The sequence below is a fragment of the Astatotilapia calliptera genome, chromosome 9 (genome assembly GCF_900246225.1).
Source record: "Astatotilapia calliptera chromosome 9, fAstCal1.2, whole genome shotgun sequence".
NCBI lineage: Eukaryota > Metazoa > Chordata > Actinopteri > Cichliformes > Cichlidae > Astatotilapia > Astatotilapia calliptera.
Window position 1 is genome coordinate 18,243,923 of NC_039310.1, and position 17,405 is coordinate 18,261,327.

The following is a 17,405-nucleotide window of genomic DNA, read 5'->3' on the forward strand; positions in this document are numbered from 1 at the left end:
TTTCTGAGCAGCTATACAGATGAGAGTAAACGGGAACAGAAAACGTGCGTGTCTATTTATTTTCAGTGGAGCTCGCTCCTGTGAGAACTTTCATTTATCCTTGACAAGCTCTCTTCTCTTGTGGAGTAATAGTAATAACAATAATGTCGGTGTTTTAAAAATAAAAAAAGAATCGCACTTTGGGTTGTTAGCTCCACTTGGTACATAACACATCTCCTCCCCCCGTCTGTGACGCACTCCGGCGCAAAGACTTCACTTCCTCAGTCAGGTAGGTTGTGTTGTAGACTTCCGACACAACACAGCATTTCAATCACGTCTATCTTTATAATGTTTAGTCTTTCTTACTTATACAAAAAACTCCGTTAACTTAACCGGAAACTTTTGGAACATGGCTTGCGCCGACTCGAAAGTTGACTTGGAGAAGATTCCTCTCGTTGCGCTAAACATGAGCGTGAGGAAAAAGCTGGGACTTTATCTGAACCCCAAGCACACGGTAGCAGCGGACTGGATGGCGCTCGCAGAGGCCATGGGCTTCAACTACCTGGAAATAAAGAACTACGAAGTGTCCAAAAACCCAACCTGTACGGTTCTGGAGAACTGGCAGGCCCGGAGCACAGACACGTCAGTGGGGAAGTTGTTGTCAATGCTCTCGGAGCTGGACAGAGAAGACATCGTGGAGGATCTGCGACCACTGATAAGTGCGTTACTGCCATTCCACTTAGATCCACTTGTCTTTAATAAATAAATGCCTGTCGTCGATTAGGATTGATTTTTTTTTTTTGCATTGATTAGGACCGGTCATAACTTCTGCTTATTCTTAATGCATGCTTGCTTTTGTACCCCACCTTGCCCCTGTCGCCTGGTTCAGGAAATTATTAACAATGAATTCCAATGTTGCTTAAATAGATCTTACACTCTTGACTAAGAGAGTGTCTTTCGCAATATTTGCCCAAATGCGTAAGCGTTAGTGTAATAACCGAGTTTAAACACAGCTATATGTCCATCACATGGAGTCTGCTGCGTTTGTACCTACATTCCCAAGGCATCTCCCTGAACTGACTGCATGTTTGCGCTCATGTGTGCCGTTTTGCGCCGTTTTGTTCCCAGATGAGGATGTCCGGAAGTACTGTGAGAATCTTAAAAAGAAAGCTGAACCCCCGCTCCAGGTTCCTGAGGTCGACAGCTGTGTCCCTCGCACCCCTGAGAGGTCTGGGATCACTGTGGATGATGACCCTGAAGGTGAGCATTTGTATGAACTTACAATAATATATATGCATACACATATGCTCACATTATGTCGAAATATTTTATAAAGTACCTCCCATTAGCATTAACAATAGCGCTTCAAAGACAGCGTAAATGACTCAGCACATGTCCTCTAATCTGCTCATCTTCAGCATCGGTGCAGTATTACTGCCACTGTCACTGAAAAGCTCTCTTTGCTACATTTGGCTGATATGGTTAAGTTCTGCAGCCCTATATGCATTAGTTTTAACTGATTGCAGCTTAACCAGCTACATAACTGTGTTTGCATAATGATTTCCTTCACTTTGTAAATGTAGGCTTCCTTCGAAATTCACAATACTTATTAATATCAACTTATTATAGTTTTTTTCCTTAATAAACAGCACAGACTCATCTGTTATATATTCGAAACTTCGAGACTTTGTAGCTGTTTGTTTTTTTGGGTGTTTTCTGTGGTAAACTATCACAGGGGAAAAAACACTCCTACTTGTCACTTGTCTCTTCATCTGACCATTTATCTGAAGCACTAATCGTGCACTGCTACACGGCCTCGCTGCTCCTGTTTCCTCCGCAGCCTTGTGGTTTTCTTATTATTCTTATGTACTTCGCTCTAGGAGTTTTATGTTGTGTCAGTGATGTCAGTTTCTGATTAATGGCCCTCTGTGTGTGTGTTTGTGTGAAACTTTAACCATTGAGTTGAATCGAGATGTTTTGAATCCAGGGGTTCCCGAGATGTTTGATGCCTTCATCTGCTACTGCCAGAGCGACTTTGCGTTCGTCCACGAAATGATCCGTGAGCTGGAGCAGACGGACTACAAGCTGAAACTGTGTGTGTTCGACAGAGACGTCCTCCCGGGCTCCTGCGTGTGGACCATCACTAGTGAACTCATCGAGAAGAGGTGGGACACTGACACATTTACTAACCTGGTTTTTGTTTGGTCTTTTCAGTTTTTTTGTTTTGTTCTAATTTTAACTTGAAAAAGTGATTAAGCGAATAACGTTATGGGGCCAGGTGTGAGTCTGAAACTCCAAGTAGGTCATTATGGTCCAAAAAAAGCAGTTTACATGATACTGATTTACAGTTTGTTTGTTTTTTTTTGTTTTTTTTGCAATTCAATTTTGCATTTGTTAGTCAGATGCAACACGAATTCCAACAGGCGCAGCCATCAAGCATGCACTAGCGCAGGATGTGGTTCAGACTTGTTTGCCGTTTGGTTAATAATCTGTGTATTCGTGCCTGTGTGTGTCGATAAAATGTAGAAATGGAAAGTTCAGAGATGGTTTAGAAAGCCAGACATAACTAACGTCAGTTTCATCTGAAATTCAGATATTGAAAGTCACCTGACAGAAGAAATCCAATTCTCAGCCAGTCATGTTTCCTGAAATCTCTGTTTTCTTGCTCTCACAGTTTTTGCAACTGACTATAACATGTGACCTTGCACGCAGGTGTAAACGGATGGTGGTGGTGATTTCTGATGAATATCTCGACAGCGATGCCTGTGACTTTCAGACCAAGTTTGCTCTCAGCCTTTGTCCTGGTAATGCACACACACATATATAAATATTTTATATTAAACAACCCTGGTTTAATTTTTCTGGCTTATGCGTGCAGCTTAATCATTTATATTCTTTTTTTTCTATTTCAGGAGCTCGAAGTAAACGCCTCATTCCAGTGATCTACAAGCCGATGACAAAGCCCTTCCCCAGCATTTTACGCTTCCTCACCATTTGTGACTACACCCGGCCTTGCACGCAGGCCTGGTTCTGGACTCGGCTTGCCAAAGCTCTGTCGCTGCCATAACTGTGGAGCAGGTGGTTAATCATATTTCAAAGTGCCTTTTTGTTATTCCATTAAAAGATTATGTTGGACAGTGGCCAAATGCAACATTGGAGGAATCTCATGATTACACTGTATGTATATATTTTACTGCTTCAAATTGCACTTCCTTTGGAGACGATACAGATTCCTGCACACTGTCATTATGAAAGTGAGACTGGACAGTAGTATCCAACGCCAGCAAAGTTCTCAGTGCACAGAGTCATTATCATATTATGAGATTTCCTCTTCTAACAGGGGTTTTGTGTGGCCCTATTTTGTGTTTTATGTGTGTTGCATTGAAAAGAAGGGTACATTCTTTTGCCACTTCCTCTTTTGAGCAAACTTGTTCATGAAATTGAAGCTTAAAGAGGAAGAACTGTTTTGGCTCTGATACTTTCACAAGTTCAGTTCTACTGACAGCTGACACCTGCCTTTTTGTGCAGCAATTCTGTTACTGTGGGATATCTTCTTTTGAGTTTGTGTTTTTAAAATGCTCTTTTTAGACCAATTAAAATAATGTTGTTTTTTTAAATAAACGAATAAAGTTAACGTGGTGTATTATTCAAAGTCTTTGTTTGTTTGTTTTTTTTTAATAAAAAATTAATAATATGGAACTATAAAATTAAATATACCTTTAGTTTCCCTGCATTTGTTGCGACTGTGCAAATCCTGTATGGTATAAAATAAACCACCAGAGGTCTCTAATTTAATGCGGTAAGGAAAACTGTGGTCTACGCTTTACAGTAAACGCACGAACACCCAATCAGAAAGCAGTATACGTGGTTCTGTCCAATCAGAGGCAGGCTCTTGCTGGAGAAACATGCCTCCTCTCACAGACTGCTCTTTGAGAATGTTAATCCCTGACTTTTCCCTGTCAGGTGTTTCAGTTGCCTAGCTTGGTGGTTTGATGTTTTCACATTGTACGCCATTCAAACTATATTATATGATGAATCAGTAGAAGCATAATGTGCTAATTTTAGTGGAAAAGAAGTGGTTTATATTGAGGTAATAAGTTGAACCTAAACCTGTAAGGGCACACTCTGGGGCGATGTCGCGTGGGATCCGCCATTAAAAGTGTGGCGGAAGCACTCGGCTTGTTTCGGCAGTTTTCCGAACCGCAGCACTCAGCGTCGATAGTGTGCCACACTCAATATGTCCGCCAGGAAGGGTCACATTTTCTCAGTAGGAATGCGGTAGGCGGGGCTGCTAGGCTAGTGTCAAACTTTGGGAATGACAGGAGTGCTGCAGGATTCGCAAAGAAGGGGAAGTGTCGCTCTTGTTAGTCCTGTTTGGATTACTTTGACTAATTTTTACGCCCGCTTTTTGGATTCACCACCTTTCTACACACAGAGAGTCCTGCCCCAGCGGATCCCTCAGCCATGTCGGAGGACCTGAGCTCCCAACCCTGGTCCATCAACAAAGATGATTACGAGCTACACGAGGTGATTGGTATGTGATCCTTAGCTTGTTAGCTACGTGTAAACCGTCAGTTTGAATTTCCCCGTGAGCTCTCTCTGAACGCAGGGGTTAGGACGATGAACACAAGCTCGTACCATTCAGATGTTAACCGAACAGAAAGAAGGCATCCTCCTTCTCCTGAGCTGCGTTGAGTTCTTCGCCTTTGGTAAATTGGCCAATTCTAGCCGGGCGGTGTTGTGACTTGGGCAGTCAGAGGAATGCCTCCCCCGAGAGCGATGACCCCGTCCGCTGGGGCTATGACGAAGTCGTAAACGAACGTTAATAACGTTATAGTCTACGTTCTGGAAAATAACTGCTTTCATTGAGCAGCTCTTCATACATGTGAACAGCTAGCTTGATACTTTCATAAATGGACTTTAGCTAGAGGACGCCGTATCTGTGGATAGCAATAGTATTAATTGTGTCACATTTAACCTGCACGATTTATTTATTTCTTTTTTAATAGAAGTGACAAAGTTATTTTTTGGAGGGGGTGGGGCAACTAAAAGTAACCCATGTAAAGATACTGTAGCTAGGCTAAAACTTAAACCCACTGTGTTATTATTCACTCCTATCTCATTTTGTAATACACTAAACACAGGAGCTAAAAGCCCCCCTCCTCAAAAAAAAAAAATAAAAAAAAATACATAAAATAATAATAATGATGACAGGGCAGAATTTGCAGGCTGTAGTCCTCAAAGTTGGGTCAATTCACTGCAAGAGCGTTTACTGAGGACCAATCAGTATTAGAGGGCTTCACAATACTAATCTCATGGCTAACATAAGCAATAATCTTTTAATATTTGCTCTTGTTCCTCTGATACTATTCTAAAGTTTAAAAAAAAAAAGATTCCTGGAGGCTTGTTTCACCTTTCCTTGCAGCGTTAAGAGGATGACTTAATGAGGAGCTTTCACTTGTGTAGTTATGAAAAGTCCAGCCCCACAAATAGATGACCTGTCCTACCTTTGGGCTGGCTTTGTTTAAAAAAAAAAAAAAAAAAAATCTCAAAGGGAGAAGGTGAGGAGAAGAGTGTGAAGAATATAAGCAAAGTATTGTTCCCCCAGACTGGTTCATTTGTGCCTCTGGTTCACTTTTGCCCAGGCAGTGCATGCTTCCTCTACAGGGAATCTGTATGTTTACAGAGGGTCAATTTTACAAGCCCTAAAGCACCCTTTTTTGTATTTTTAAAAGAGCTGAAATTAACTTTGACCCAGTTGTGCCCTCCCCAGTTTCTTGGAAAATTTGTACCGGGTCACCACGCAAGATAACGCCCTGAAATTTGGCATGCCCACAAAGATAAAGCCCTTCTTGTACAGCAATCAGCTCTGCTGTATTTTCCTATGAAGTGTTTTTAACACAAAATTGCTCACAAAAGTTTGAAACTAGTGAGACTGTTTCATTGTTGAACCGATTATTAACTTGGCCTCAGAAAGCGGTTGTACAGTGAGCCTTAGTTTTGTCCCCTCAGATTATTTTCAGGTTGTGTCCCTTAAATCTGAACATGCTGGTTTACTTTGCATGTCATCGAGTTTAAGGAGATAACCATCCGTGTGAGGCTGCATCCTCGGGCTCACACTTTAAACAAGAATATTCCTGTTCCTCCTCAGCTTCAAAATTACAGTCCCCTCTCTCTCTCTTTCTCTTTTAAAAGTTGAAGGAAAGATCTAAGATGCTGCAATTTCCTCTCTTGAGACCAACCATGAGAAGAGCTATTGGTTTCTTTTAAAAAAGCTAAATTTCCCTTTCTATTCTCAAAGCTTGTATGTTCTTCTTTAGTCCACGATTACGCTCTTAAAGACTTCTTATGTTCTTAGCACAAGTGGGAATCACATTAAAGCAAAGTCACACAGTCTTGCCCTCGGGAGTTACATATACGTTTTCATGTCATTGTGAAATAACTTGCTGAGTGTCTTCTTTATCATTTGTTTCATAAAACGTCAGGCAGGAAATACAGAAAAATCCTCATGACACCAACTTAAATCTTAAGGTTGTTTGTTTTGAGACAAAACCAAAGCGACTTGCTATTGCAATTACAAGGTTGAAAATGGAAAATCACAGGCCTTTTTCTTTAAGAACCTCATCTCACTTTCTTTTTAATTTAATAAAATAGACGCTGACTTCTTCGCTGCTGATGGACTTTCAATAGACGGACCAATTGGCTTGGCTTTTCTTTAGTTTGTAGCGCTCAGGTATTCATTAGTGGAGCTAAATTACTACTGCAGATAAGAGCAGGAGCAAGCCCGGCTCCCCTCTGAACCCTCCTCTAGTCCTCATCCTAGCAGAAAGTGTTGCATAGATACTGTATAAATGGTCTCTTTTCATGGAGATGCTGCACAGCTCTCTGCTCGGCTGAGAGGCTCCTGCGTCGAGGATGGCTCTGTATACACAGCGTGCCCATCGAAGCTATTGTTTTCTGTAACTTCCCTGGGGAAAGAGGACTTGCGATTACATGGTTCACACCCACTCTCTCCCTCTGTTAAGGATTGGATCATACTGGACATGGTCCATAGGAAAATAATACAGCTCTCTCTCCGATCCTGGATCATAATTTGGATCATTCATGTTGGCAAATCTAGACTGGAAACTTTCTGCTTCCAGTGTTTGTATCCACCAGCAACCATGTTTCCTCCCTAATGCTTGCTCTGTCCCTTAGATGGCTTTAAAAAAACCTTCAGTAGATACCACAACAGGATCCAACCTCAGGCTAAGATATCTGTAATTTAATGCCATTTTAAGGCTTTAAGATTTAGTTTTTAAAGTAGTTCAAGCTGGAAGATGAACATGGAAGAGGAATATGCACTAAAAGGCTGTAAGTGCTGGACCGGTGCAGTTTCTAGTCATGTGTGACATTTCTCGTTGTACCTTTGAATAACTTGTGGAATGTCAGCCAGGTATGCAGAAGAAATGTAATAAAAGACAACTGACGTCAGGCACTGAAATGGCCTGGTGAGAGCAGGAAAGATATGGTGAGAGAGCCGCTGTCACATTGCAGGCCACAGCTGAAAAGGGGAGACATTGACTCAGGCCTTATTTCGTGACATAAAGTATTCTTGCATACAAGCTGGATTATTTTGTATGTCATCGAGTTTTAGGATGTATTGTATACAAGTGCTATTTTGCACTTGTATACAGAGAACGCATAGGTACAGGTGAGAATAAGAAACCACAAAAACATCATCCATCTGGAAAACATTTTGAATTGACTTTTTGCACTTTCATGGACAGAATAACATAATTGTATGTTTAAAAATTGCTTTTAATACTTGGATGAAAATCCTTTGCAGTCAATCACTGCCCAAAGGCTAAAAACCATGGACGGCATCCAATGCTGCGTTTCCTCAGTTGCTGCTTGTTTTTTGGTCTTTCCACATTCAGTTGTATATTTAACAACTGAGCAGAGTGCTCTGTTGGGTTGAAATCAGGCGACTGACCTGCTCGTGCTCGTTTCTTTACCCTGAGAAACTCTCGGGTCGCTTTTGCACTGTGAAGTGCTTTCTGATCGATTTTGCAGCATTTGAGCTGAGAATGTCGCCCTGTATGCTTCGCAATTCATCCTGCTGCTTCTGGGAGCAGTCACATCATCAATAAACACTACCGACCCGTTCCACTGCCAGCCATACGTGCCTGAGCCATAACATTGCCTCCATTATGTTTGACAGATGATGTGGTATACTTCAGATCGTGAGCTGTTTCTCTACTTCTTGATACTTTTCCCATCCAGTTATATTGTTAACCTTCATTTCATCTGTCCAAAGATTAAATTGGACTTTTTTAAGGACTGTGCAAACTCTTTAAGATGTTTTCTGGCAAAGTCTAATCTGTCCTTGACTGTAACCTGTGCTTTGCACCTTGTTGTTTAACACTCTGTATTTACATTCCATCACTTGAATTTAGACCTTGACAATGTTACTCCTACTTCCTTGAGCATGTTCTTGACTTTGTTAGACGTTATGAAGTTATTTTTCTTAACCATGGAAATAATTCTGTCATCATGCACTTTAGTTGTCTTCTGTGCTCTTTCAAGCCTTGGCCACTGGTTTTGCTGTCTGATAAGTTTATTATGATTTTTCAGTCTAATGACTGGCCTCCTTCACTTACATTGACATCTCTTTGGGCTTCATATTTAAAATTGCAGTGAAAGGCTATTAGATAAAACTCAACACTTTGCATCCACTTCAGATATTAAGGAAATGGGCCTCAGGTAATCACGAAACTAGTCGTGCCTCTGAAAATGGTGGACTGTATATATAAATGGGTGTAATTCCTAAACAGTTAAAACAAAACATTTGTAAAAACCCCTCGAATTAAAGCTGAAAGTCTGCTTTTCAATTGGCCATTGTTTGTTTAGTGGCAAAACTACAAAAATTCTGACCCCATGATCTGTATGTTGGCTCTCATTAAACCCTCATTACAGTATTTAGACTCAAATGGTAAATGCTGTTGCCCCAAAAAAAAAAAAATCTATAAACTTTGATGTGTCATTCACAAATAACAGGGTTATAGTATAATGCTGCCATGCCAAACTCAACTTGTTTTGAGGAAACATGCTTACTGAAAACACTTTCTTCTTCTTCTTTTTTTTCCTTCTCCAAAGATGCTTCTCTTACACAAGTTGTTTTCACGCTGTATGCAGCTGTACTTGCTATTTGGAGGCAAGCGGGTTGTTGCACATACAGTGTTTTAAAACTAAATGTGATGAATGATCTTAAACTTCCCTCTGATGGTAATTAAGACTCAGACAGCTTCAGACAGTAAATGGACCCTTTGGTATATGCAAAATCTGTAGGGATGCTTCCTCTTGACTCAGCACTTGGGTAATTATAGATCTTAATTACTGGAAACCAGGAAGCAGTATCCCCACTCTAACTGCGTTCATACAGTCATTTCTTTAGATGTTTTGGCTACAGTTCAGACAAAAAGATAAAAACAACACCTGAAAATCTTGATTTCTATTAAATCTATATGCGTATGAAAACGCATAGAAATAACCAAGGTAGCGTAACACCATGTCAACATGTCACATTTTCAGCTGCCGGCTGGATCGTCTTCATTTGATTTCGCCTAATGAATTAACTTAATATATGAATTTAATTTTGCCATCAACTTCCAGAACAAGCAAAATGTCGTCGTCGTCGTTGTTGTTGTGCTGCTGGAAATAGAAAAAAAAAATAAAAATCTGAGCCAGAACTTTTGAAGTATTTGTTTTCATTTATGTGGTTTGACAGTAAATAAAGTTGATTCATTTATTTATTAATTAATGCACAAAAAAAGAGGGGGGGGGGGGGGACAGAAGAAGAAGAAAAACTACTGCTTTATATCTGCAGCCTTTGTATCTGTGCCAGACTGCTTAGTAGATTAGATGCTTCAAAGCCCTGGCACTACTGCAGTGCTTGCCTTTTGTGAGTATGGCTCTTTTGTGTGCTCTCTCTCATTCGGGGAGAAAGGTTGGTGATGATGTGCTGTCTGTAAGAATGACGGTGATGTGACTGAGGCTTATTTTGTAAGATCTGGATTTTTTCTTTTTTTGACTTGGCTGTATTCAGTGAGTCATAATAAGGTCAGACTTCTTCTCAAATTGTTATTAGCTTGCTGGCTTTTACCTAATGCATTTCCCTCTGTGTGCATCATAGTATATTTACTTAATTTATGGGGGGTTTTTTTAGAAACTAAAAGATGAGGTATTTAAAAATCCTTTAAATGAACACGTAGCAGACACACGCCTGCTCTGTGAAACTTTGTGCTAAGGTGGGGGAGTTGCAAATAGCAGCTGATAAATTGGACTACATGTCCTGGTGGCTCTTGGTACCCTTTGACCGCGCCTGCTGTTTACCCAACAGCCTTCCCCTTTTCCATGCTCTCCACACACATGCTCTCCAGCCTGTCCAGCCACCCCTGACGACTCACTATTTGTTTGTGTGGAGGAATTTACACTCCACTGTGTACAGGGAAACTGTCTCTCTGTGGTTCTGCCAGGGGCTGAACTCCCATCACTGGCCAGCCTCCAGAGGTTTGTTTGGTATTGGTGCAGGGAGTGGAGGGGTCGGGAGGGGCTGGAGGATACATTTACAGCACTGTTCAGCCACCCCTACAGCGTTCAACGGTGGAGTGATCCATGATTACTTGGACGGTGCAGAGTTGTGCAAGGACAACCGCACATTATGAAGAGGTTACAATTAATAGATCGCACCCACCCTGTAGGAAGTAGGATTTCATATTTTGTGTATTCAAGATCAGTGAGCACTGCTGTAGAGGGATGGAGGGGTGGCAGCGAAAGAGGTGGGGAGAGGACAAGCACTTTTAGTTAGCAATATTTCCTCTGTGCCACTGTTGTTTAAAATACAGAGAAAACATATATTGTAACTTTCTAATGTTTGCAGGTAACAGATTAACATTTGATGGGAACATTTTATTGGAGTTGCAATAATTTGATAAGTAGTCATCAGCTGGAATCGCTTTTTTCTTTTGTCCTTTTCAGTCACCACATCCTTTGCTCCACCTTGCGTTGTTGGTTTGAAGAAGGCAGATACATTAATTATGACAGAAACTTGTACAGGATAAATTGGGATACACAGATTTTGCCATTTTATCCTGTACAGAGCTTGAAAATACGCAGATATCTTGAACAAAAACAGCTGGATTATGTTAACTTCATGTCTGTCATGTCATTAGGGAGAGCATTAGTTTTTAATTTGAAAAGAGTTGGGTTTTTTCCTGTAATATGCCCCCTTTTTAAACTTCTATAAACAACAGTCTCAATGAAAACTCCAAACAATGAGGACTTTGTTAATATTTGGGCATAGCTTAATATGAGGGCACTAGAGGTTAGAAAAAGCATACTGGGGGAGTGGGCCAACTCACCACTAACTCCTTCACTTACCAAAGCCTGTTGCAAGAGGAGAATGTGCTACTTGCATTGGCAGGCGTCACTTATACACGAGAGATCTTGTGGAAGCAACCTTGTTTGCGCGTGCTTGGTGCTAAATGAGAGCAGTGAGGGGGCAGTGAAATTACTGCGCACTATACAGGGGAACATTTACATGCTTTTAGTCCTAAAGTATCATGTTATTCAAGATAATGATCACCCACTTGTGTTTAATTTGCCATAAACTTTATTCAGATTGCAATCTACATTTTTTGTTTTATTGTGCATCAGATTAGTAGTAGGCTAAACAGATTTAAGGGTTTAACGTATGCATTACACTGAAAATGTTGTGTATTGCCAGCTAGAGTTTCTGCTCTGTAAGCCCTGGTTTTTCACTTCAGTAATAGAGCAATGTTAAAAAAAAAAAAGAGGGAGAGGAAAAAAAGGGACTTGTCAGGGATGAAGCTCTTAAGGATATGTAAGGTCAAGCAGTCACTGGCTCCGATCAAGCCTGCTTCATGAGAGAGGATCTGCATGAGCGGATTCATAATTGATGAAAAAAACAGTTAAGCCGTACCAAAGAGAATTTGGATGACATGTCGGAGTATAACACGGTTTAACCTTCTTGAACTCTGAAGGAATTTGAGGTAACAGATAAAAGTTATGTTTATTATCCTGTGGTAGCCGTGAATTTTGGATGTGCTGTGCAAAAGGCTTGAGCCACCGTTCTATTTCTTTTTATTTTGCTTCCAAGGAACCAGATTTTCTTGTAGTTTTCAAAGTGGTCTTCAGCAGTAGTTCATTTTCGGTCCAGTCTTTATATCTTTATACTTTATATAAAAACAATAAATAAATGATAAAGATAATTAATACTCTACTGTGAGTAATTTAACCATTAAAAAGTCACCTAACTCAAAGGATTAACCAGTGTTTACACGTAACGGAGAACTTCACCAAGAACCAATTTAAACTATCTTTAGACGCTTTGTTACTAGCAGCCTGTCACAAAAACGGCTTATTTCTTTAGTTAATCTATGAAAAAATGCCAAAGATAACAGTTTGACGAGCATAAAACAGCATTAAAAGCCTCATCAGAAATGGTCTCAGTGGATGGGTGGAAGTCAAGAAGCCATTATTAAGGAAATGTAATGGAGAAAAGGCTGAGGTTTGCCAAATTACATAAGAACTGGACTGAAAATCAGAGGCAGCGAGTCTAATGGAGTGATGGAGCCACATTTTTGGTTCGTCCTCAGGCGGTGAAGGCTCTGTCATGGATATATATATATCGGTTATTTCATTACATATAAACTCTATGTGCTTAACACAGAAGATAAAGACATCAAAACCTGTGTATGACAGTGCATTGAGGAAGCAATAACAGAAAAACAAAAACAAATCAATCACAAAACCAATGAAATCCCAAATAAAAGTTACTATAGGACAGTTTCCTCCACTGAGTGGCTTGAATCACCGTTAGAGTCGGGGTAAAGAGTTCAGACATCTGGAAGGAGCTTAAAATAAAAAGGAGATGGCTGATGTGTATCAAACGGTGATTAGGATTTCTCTTTGATGTCTTCTGTTGGAAGTTTTCAGGGCACATATAACTTTTGGAAAACGCCACCATCCGTCGGGAGAGGCTGAAAAACATTGCCGGGGAGATGAACTATGACCCACCTTTGAAAGAATGACCGATCAAGGTATTAATAACTTGTTTTCTTGTGCGTTTCAGGGAGTGGGGCCACAGCTGTGGTTCAAGCAGCCTACTGTATACCACGCAAGGAGAAGGTGGCTATTAAACGCATCAACCTGGAGAAGTGCCAGACCAGCATGGACGAACTCCTGGTAAGACACATGACACTGCTAATTAAATGTATGTCAGACTGAACATTTTTGTGACCTTGTTACCTTTCATGTGTGATCAAAGGCCAGCTACTCCCTTACAGCACAAGATTTCATTTAGGGCTTTGTCTCTGTGATCTGTACATGTGGATGGAGTTAGTTCCACCTCTGCTTTTCATTACTCGTTTTCTCCGAGCCCTCCTCCAATCATCCCTGTCACTTCAAACACTATTCTGATTGTTCTCTGAAGGAGGACTCCACTTATACTGCCAGGAAACTATTAGACCACCACGGGACATCTTCCTCAGGGCTGTATTGGAGCCTTCAATACAATCGTTTGCTGCCGCTCTGAACATTTGCTTTATGACTTGTGGTTCAGATTTTAACGGGAAAGGTAGAGTGATTAATGAAGTTCCTCTGCAGAGAGGGGGGAGGAAAAAAAATAGGATTCTTGCTCGTGGCTCCTGTTCTGGCTTTGTTGATGAAAAGAAGTTTCTCACGCAGCTTATGTATTTGTCTTCTTTTTACCTTTGTTTCCCACTTCATAACAGGAAGATGGTTTGCTGACAGTTCTCCTATTTCAAAGCAGGGCTTTTTAATAGCACACTACTTGGCTTGGACACAATCTAGGCCAAACTGTGTATTAACTGTCAGTAATGTTTTTACAGAGCGTGCACACACACTCCAGATTTCAGGTCTTTCAGGTGATAAATGAGCTGATGTATAGACCAGAAGTCTGCTCTGCTACTCATCCAAGACTCTGTGGGGGGAAAAAAACCTGTGGGAAATGAATATTGTGTAAACCTATATGTGTGCATAGAAGATCACGATAAGAGATTGCTGTTAGCTCACTTGCAATACAACCTGAAAAGGATCCTATCCCCCTGCTAGCCCTCGAAATTCTGGAGGATGAATCAGGGGAGTGTTGCTCCCGGATTCTCGGAGCAGGCAGTCACATGGAATACAGCAAGATCGGATTTCCTGCCTACAGTTTCTCCCCTAGCTCCACATCCAGCTGGGTGCCCAGTTAAAGGATTTACTCTGTGAAAGAGCTGCTTTAAATTAGGATGCAACAAGCGTTTGAAATTCTTCCTTTACACTCTAGATGTAGAAGGCCCTGAAGTTTATAATTGTTACTGCTTTTAAAGAGATGAACGTCTTCCTGTTGAGGTAGTAGCTGATTTTATGCTGCGTGGATGAGTTTTCAGCTTTTAAAGATGTTTAAACTCTGTTTTGCTCATTACGACCTGTGATCGATATTTTAGAGGTGTTAAAAAATATAAATTCCAAAAATTAAAAATTGGTATTTCTGACAACAAGCAGTCTAAATTGAACCATTTCTGAGAACTAGATGACAAAGACTGATTTTTGGTATATTTTGCCTTAGATTTGCAGTAGTTGTGTGTGCACGCTGTAGTGACATCGAGTCACAGTGAATGTGCGTGTGTGTAAGGTCCAGAGTCGCTGATAATGACGTAAACATTGCTTCTATAGTGGCTTCTCTGTGTGTCTGCCATCAGTGTGTTTCTGTGGCACCAGTTTGTGAGCCACCACTGTATTCAGTTGGGGACAATAGCTCATTTATTTTTTGCTCCGTTTCAAGGCCATCGGATACTGCAGATACTGAATAGATCATTCCTTATATAGAGAAAATCTAAGTGGCGTGAAGTGGTACTCTGTTTCCTGGAAAATGTAAACTTATTTCGAAGGCACAAGCTGGTGATCAGCCTGGCGTCATTGCAAATTTTTAGACCCATCACAAGATGGAGAGACGAGGTCGGTGTCACTTCCTTTCATGTTGCATCACTTGTGTCACAAGGTCATTTTAAAGAGCATCTTTGCTTCCCTATTTTACCCACTCGTGGTTTAGAAAAATGATGTGTAATTGGCAACCGCTGCTATTATTGCTCTATATATAAACAGTATAATTTCAGTTAAGGAGAGCAGCAGTTTTATTCTTCCGTCAAAGGAAAATCACCAGTATTGAAATTAAACTGTTTTAGCCAAGTTGGACTTAATTTAATTAAGAATTAAATACATTTTTGTTTAACAAATATCAGGAAAGTACGCAGACTTGCACTCACTGGCCACTTTAAAAGATCTCTGTTCAACTGCATGTTAATGCAAATATGTAATCAGCCACTCAGAGCAATGCAACTCTGCTTTGACCTGATAGGAAGGCGGCAGCAACTTGAATAACCACTTGTTACAACCAAGGTATGCAGCAGCGCATCTCTGAACACAACACATGGCAAACCTTGGAAATGGGCTGTAGCAGGAGAAGACCACCCTGGTGATCAATAGAAGTGTTATAGCTAACTATGTCCAAGCCTTTGTGGGTATACTTTGTGTACCCACTTTCTGATGGCTGCATCAAGTGTGCTAATGTGCCACAGGATAAGCTCAAATAATCTCAAACTGTTTTCTTGAACATGGCAGTGAGTTCACTGTATTCAAATGGCCTCTGCAGTCACCAGACCTCAGTGCAGCAGAGCACCTTTGGGATGTGGTGGAACAGGAGATTCACATCATGGCTCTGTAGCCAAGAAGTCTACAGCAACAGTGTGATGCTATCATGTCAATATGGCCGAGGTAATGAAGTAGCCAGTGGGTGTAAGATAACCTTAACTACATGCAGAGCAGTTGTACCTCCCGGAGGCCCATTGTGAGTCAGGGAAAGACCCCGGGCAGTCTCTTATTGAAAGATTTTAAAAGGAAAAACAAACCTGAAATATGAGAATTTTTGTTGTTGTCATGATATAATCTTTCTGTAGTGTTGAAGAGCGCATGTCGTGTTCAAAATTAAGGACAAATGCAGGCGAATTTTCTGTTAAGTGAGTAAATCCCAACACAGTGCCACACTACCAGGTTAATGTTTGTACCAAAATAATTATGTAATAAAAACAGAGTGACTAAGTGTGTTTTGGTGTCATTTACAAGCCTGCAGCTTCTGTCCTCTGCTGCCTCTCTGGATGTTTCATACACATATATACACAAAACGCTATTTATTTTTTCCCCGCCCACATTTTACCAAGACATGCCGCTGTGCTGCCCAAGCTCTGACCCTGAGCTTTTTGTTTAACTGTAATCATTTAAGCATAACGCTACCCAACCCGTGAACAGTAGCCAATCAAACAATGACAGTAAAGATGACAGTTTTTGCAGTGGCACCAGGATTCTGTCAGTAGCATTAAGCCAGGAAGTGAGGGGTCTCTGAGGAGATGAATCATTTATTACATATAAGCTAATGTACATACTCATGCAGCTTATGAATATCACACAGATGGTCATTAGTGTAGTTGATTCGACATTTTGTCCTATTTAGGATACCGAAGGTGCTTCTTCTAATTTCTTCAATGGCTTAGATATTAAAATTATAATTGTAATCTGGTCCAGGTGAACTTATTTGTTGTGCAGAGGTGTGTCAGCTGTGTGCTTTGCAGGTTAGATGCACTGAATGAAACGGCTCTATGCGCTGGCATGAAGTCATCGTAACACCCAACAAAGGCCAGGGGAAAGACTGGTTGGAGGAAGTAGTTTTGCAATTTTTATGATTTCAGCTTCAGTAATCCCTCAACAGAAAGCATATAGAACATGTGGATGACAATGAGGTCTATCAAAAAAAATGTCTGACAACAGTTAATGGTTAGCACAGTGACTACACTGCTCAATTTAGGTTTAATGTTTTGACCAAGTTCCTTTTATTAAGAGGATTGAAGAAGAATTTCACCTGTTGCATAAAGTACAAAGTCAAGGACATTGTAGTTTATGCAGGTAAAGTATTTGGAAGATACTTGAACTACTTTTAAGACAAAACACAACGAGTGAGCATCAAGTATTGAAGGTTGCACAGTTAAAAATATAAAAATTGTGTTTTGTGTCATGAGAGCATTTCCAGGATCATTGCTGCAGAATGGGTTTACAGCCACCTAATCCTCACAACAAAGAGTCTCCCTTTCTCACATCGTCTGCTGGAAAAGATGAGAACTGCCAACTGCCCGAGTACCATATATCCCCTGTTATCTCATTGTTTTTCTCTGCTGGGGTTACCCTGCCTGGTCCACAGAGCAAAGAAGAGGGAGGGAGAGCCTGTCTCACCCTGATGGGGAAGACGACTCGCATGGTTCACTTTCATTGACAGACTTAAATTTATTCAGCTGCTTGATGATCAAATATAACTT

General features: G+C 40.7%; 2 protein-coding genes across 2 annotated transcripts in view; both read left to right on the forward strand.

Moving 5' to 3' along the window:
- Positions 1-25: 25 nt before the first annotated feature.
- Positions 26-3,631, forward strand: myd88 (MYD88 innate immune signal transduction adaptor). The gene is made up of 5 exons (XM_026180179.1): positions 26-698; positions 1,108-1,239; positions 1,967-2,144; positions 2,692-2,783; positions 2,892-3,631. The coding sequence occupies exons 1-5, from the start codon at positions 389-391 to the stop codon at positions 3,044-3,046; spliced, it is 867 nt and encodes a 288-aa protein (XP_026035964.1). The 5' UTR covers positions 26-388; the 3' UTR covers positions 3,047-3,631.
- Positions 3,632-4,134: 503 nt separating this feature from the next.
- oxsr1b (oxidative stress responsive kinase 1b) overlaps positions 4,135-17,405 on the forward strand; it is a 43,489-nt gene continuing 30,218 nt past the window's right edge. The window contains exons 1-2 of the mRNA XM_026179642.1: positions 4,135-4,513; positions 13,115-13,227. Coding sequence (XP_026035427.1) covers positions 4,444-4,513; positions 13,115-13,227 — 183 coding nt within the window. The 5' untranslated portion in view covers positions 4,135-4,443. The remainder of the gene's footprint in view (positions 4,514-13,114; positions 13,228-17,405) is intronic.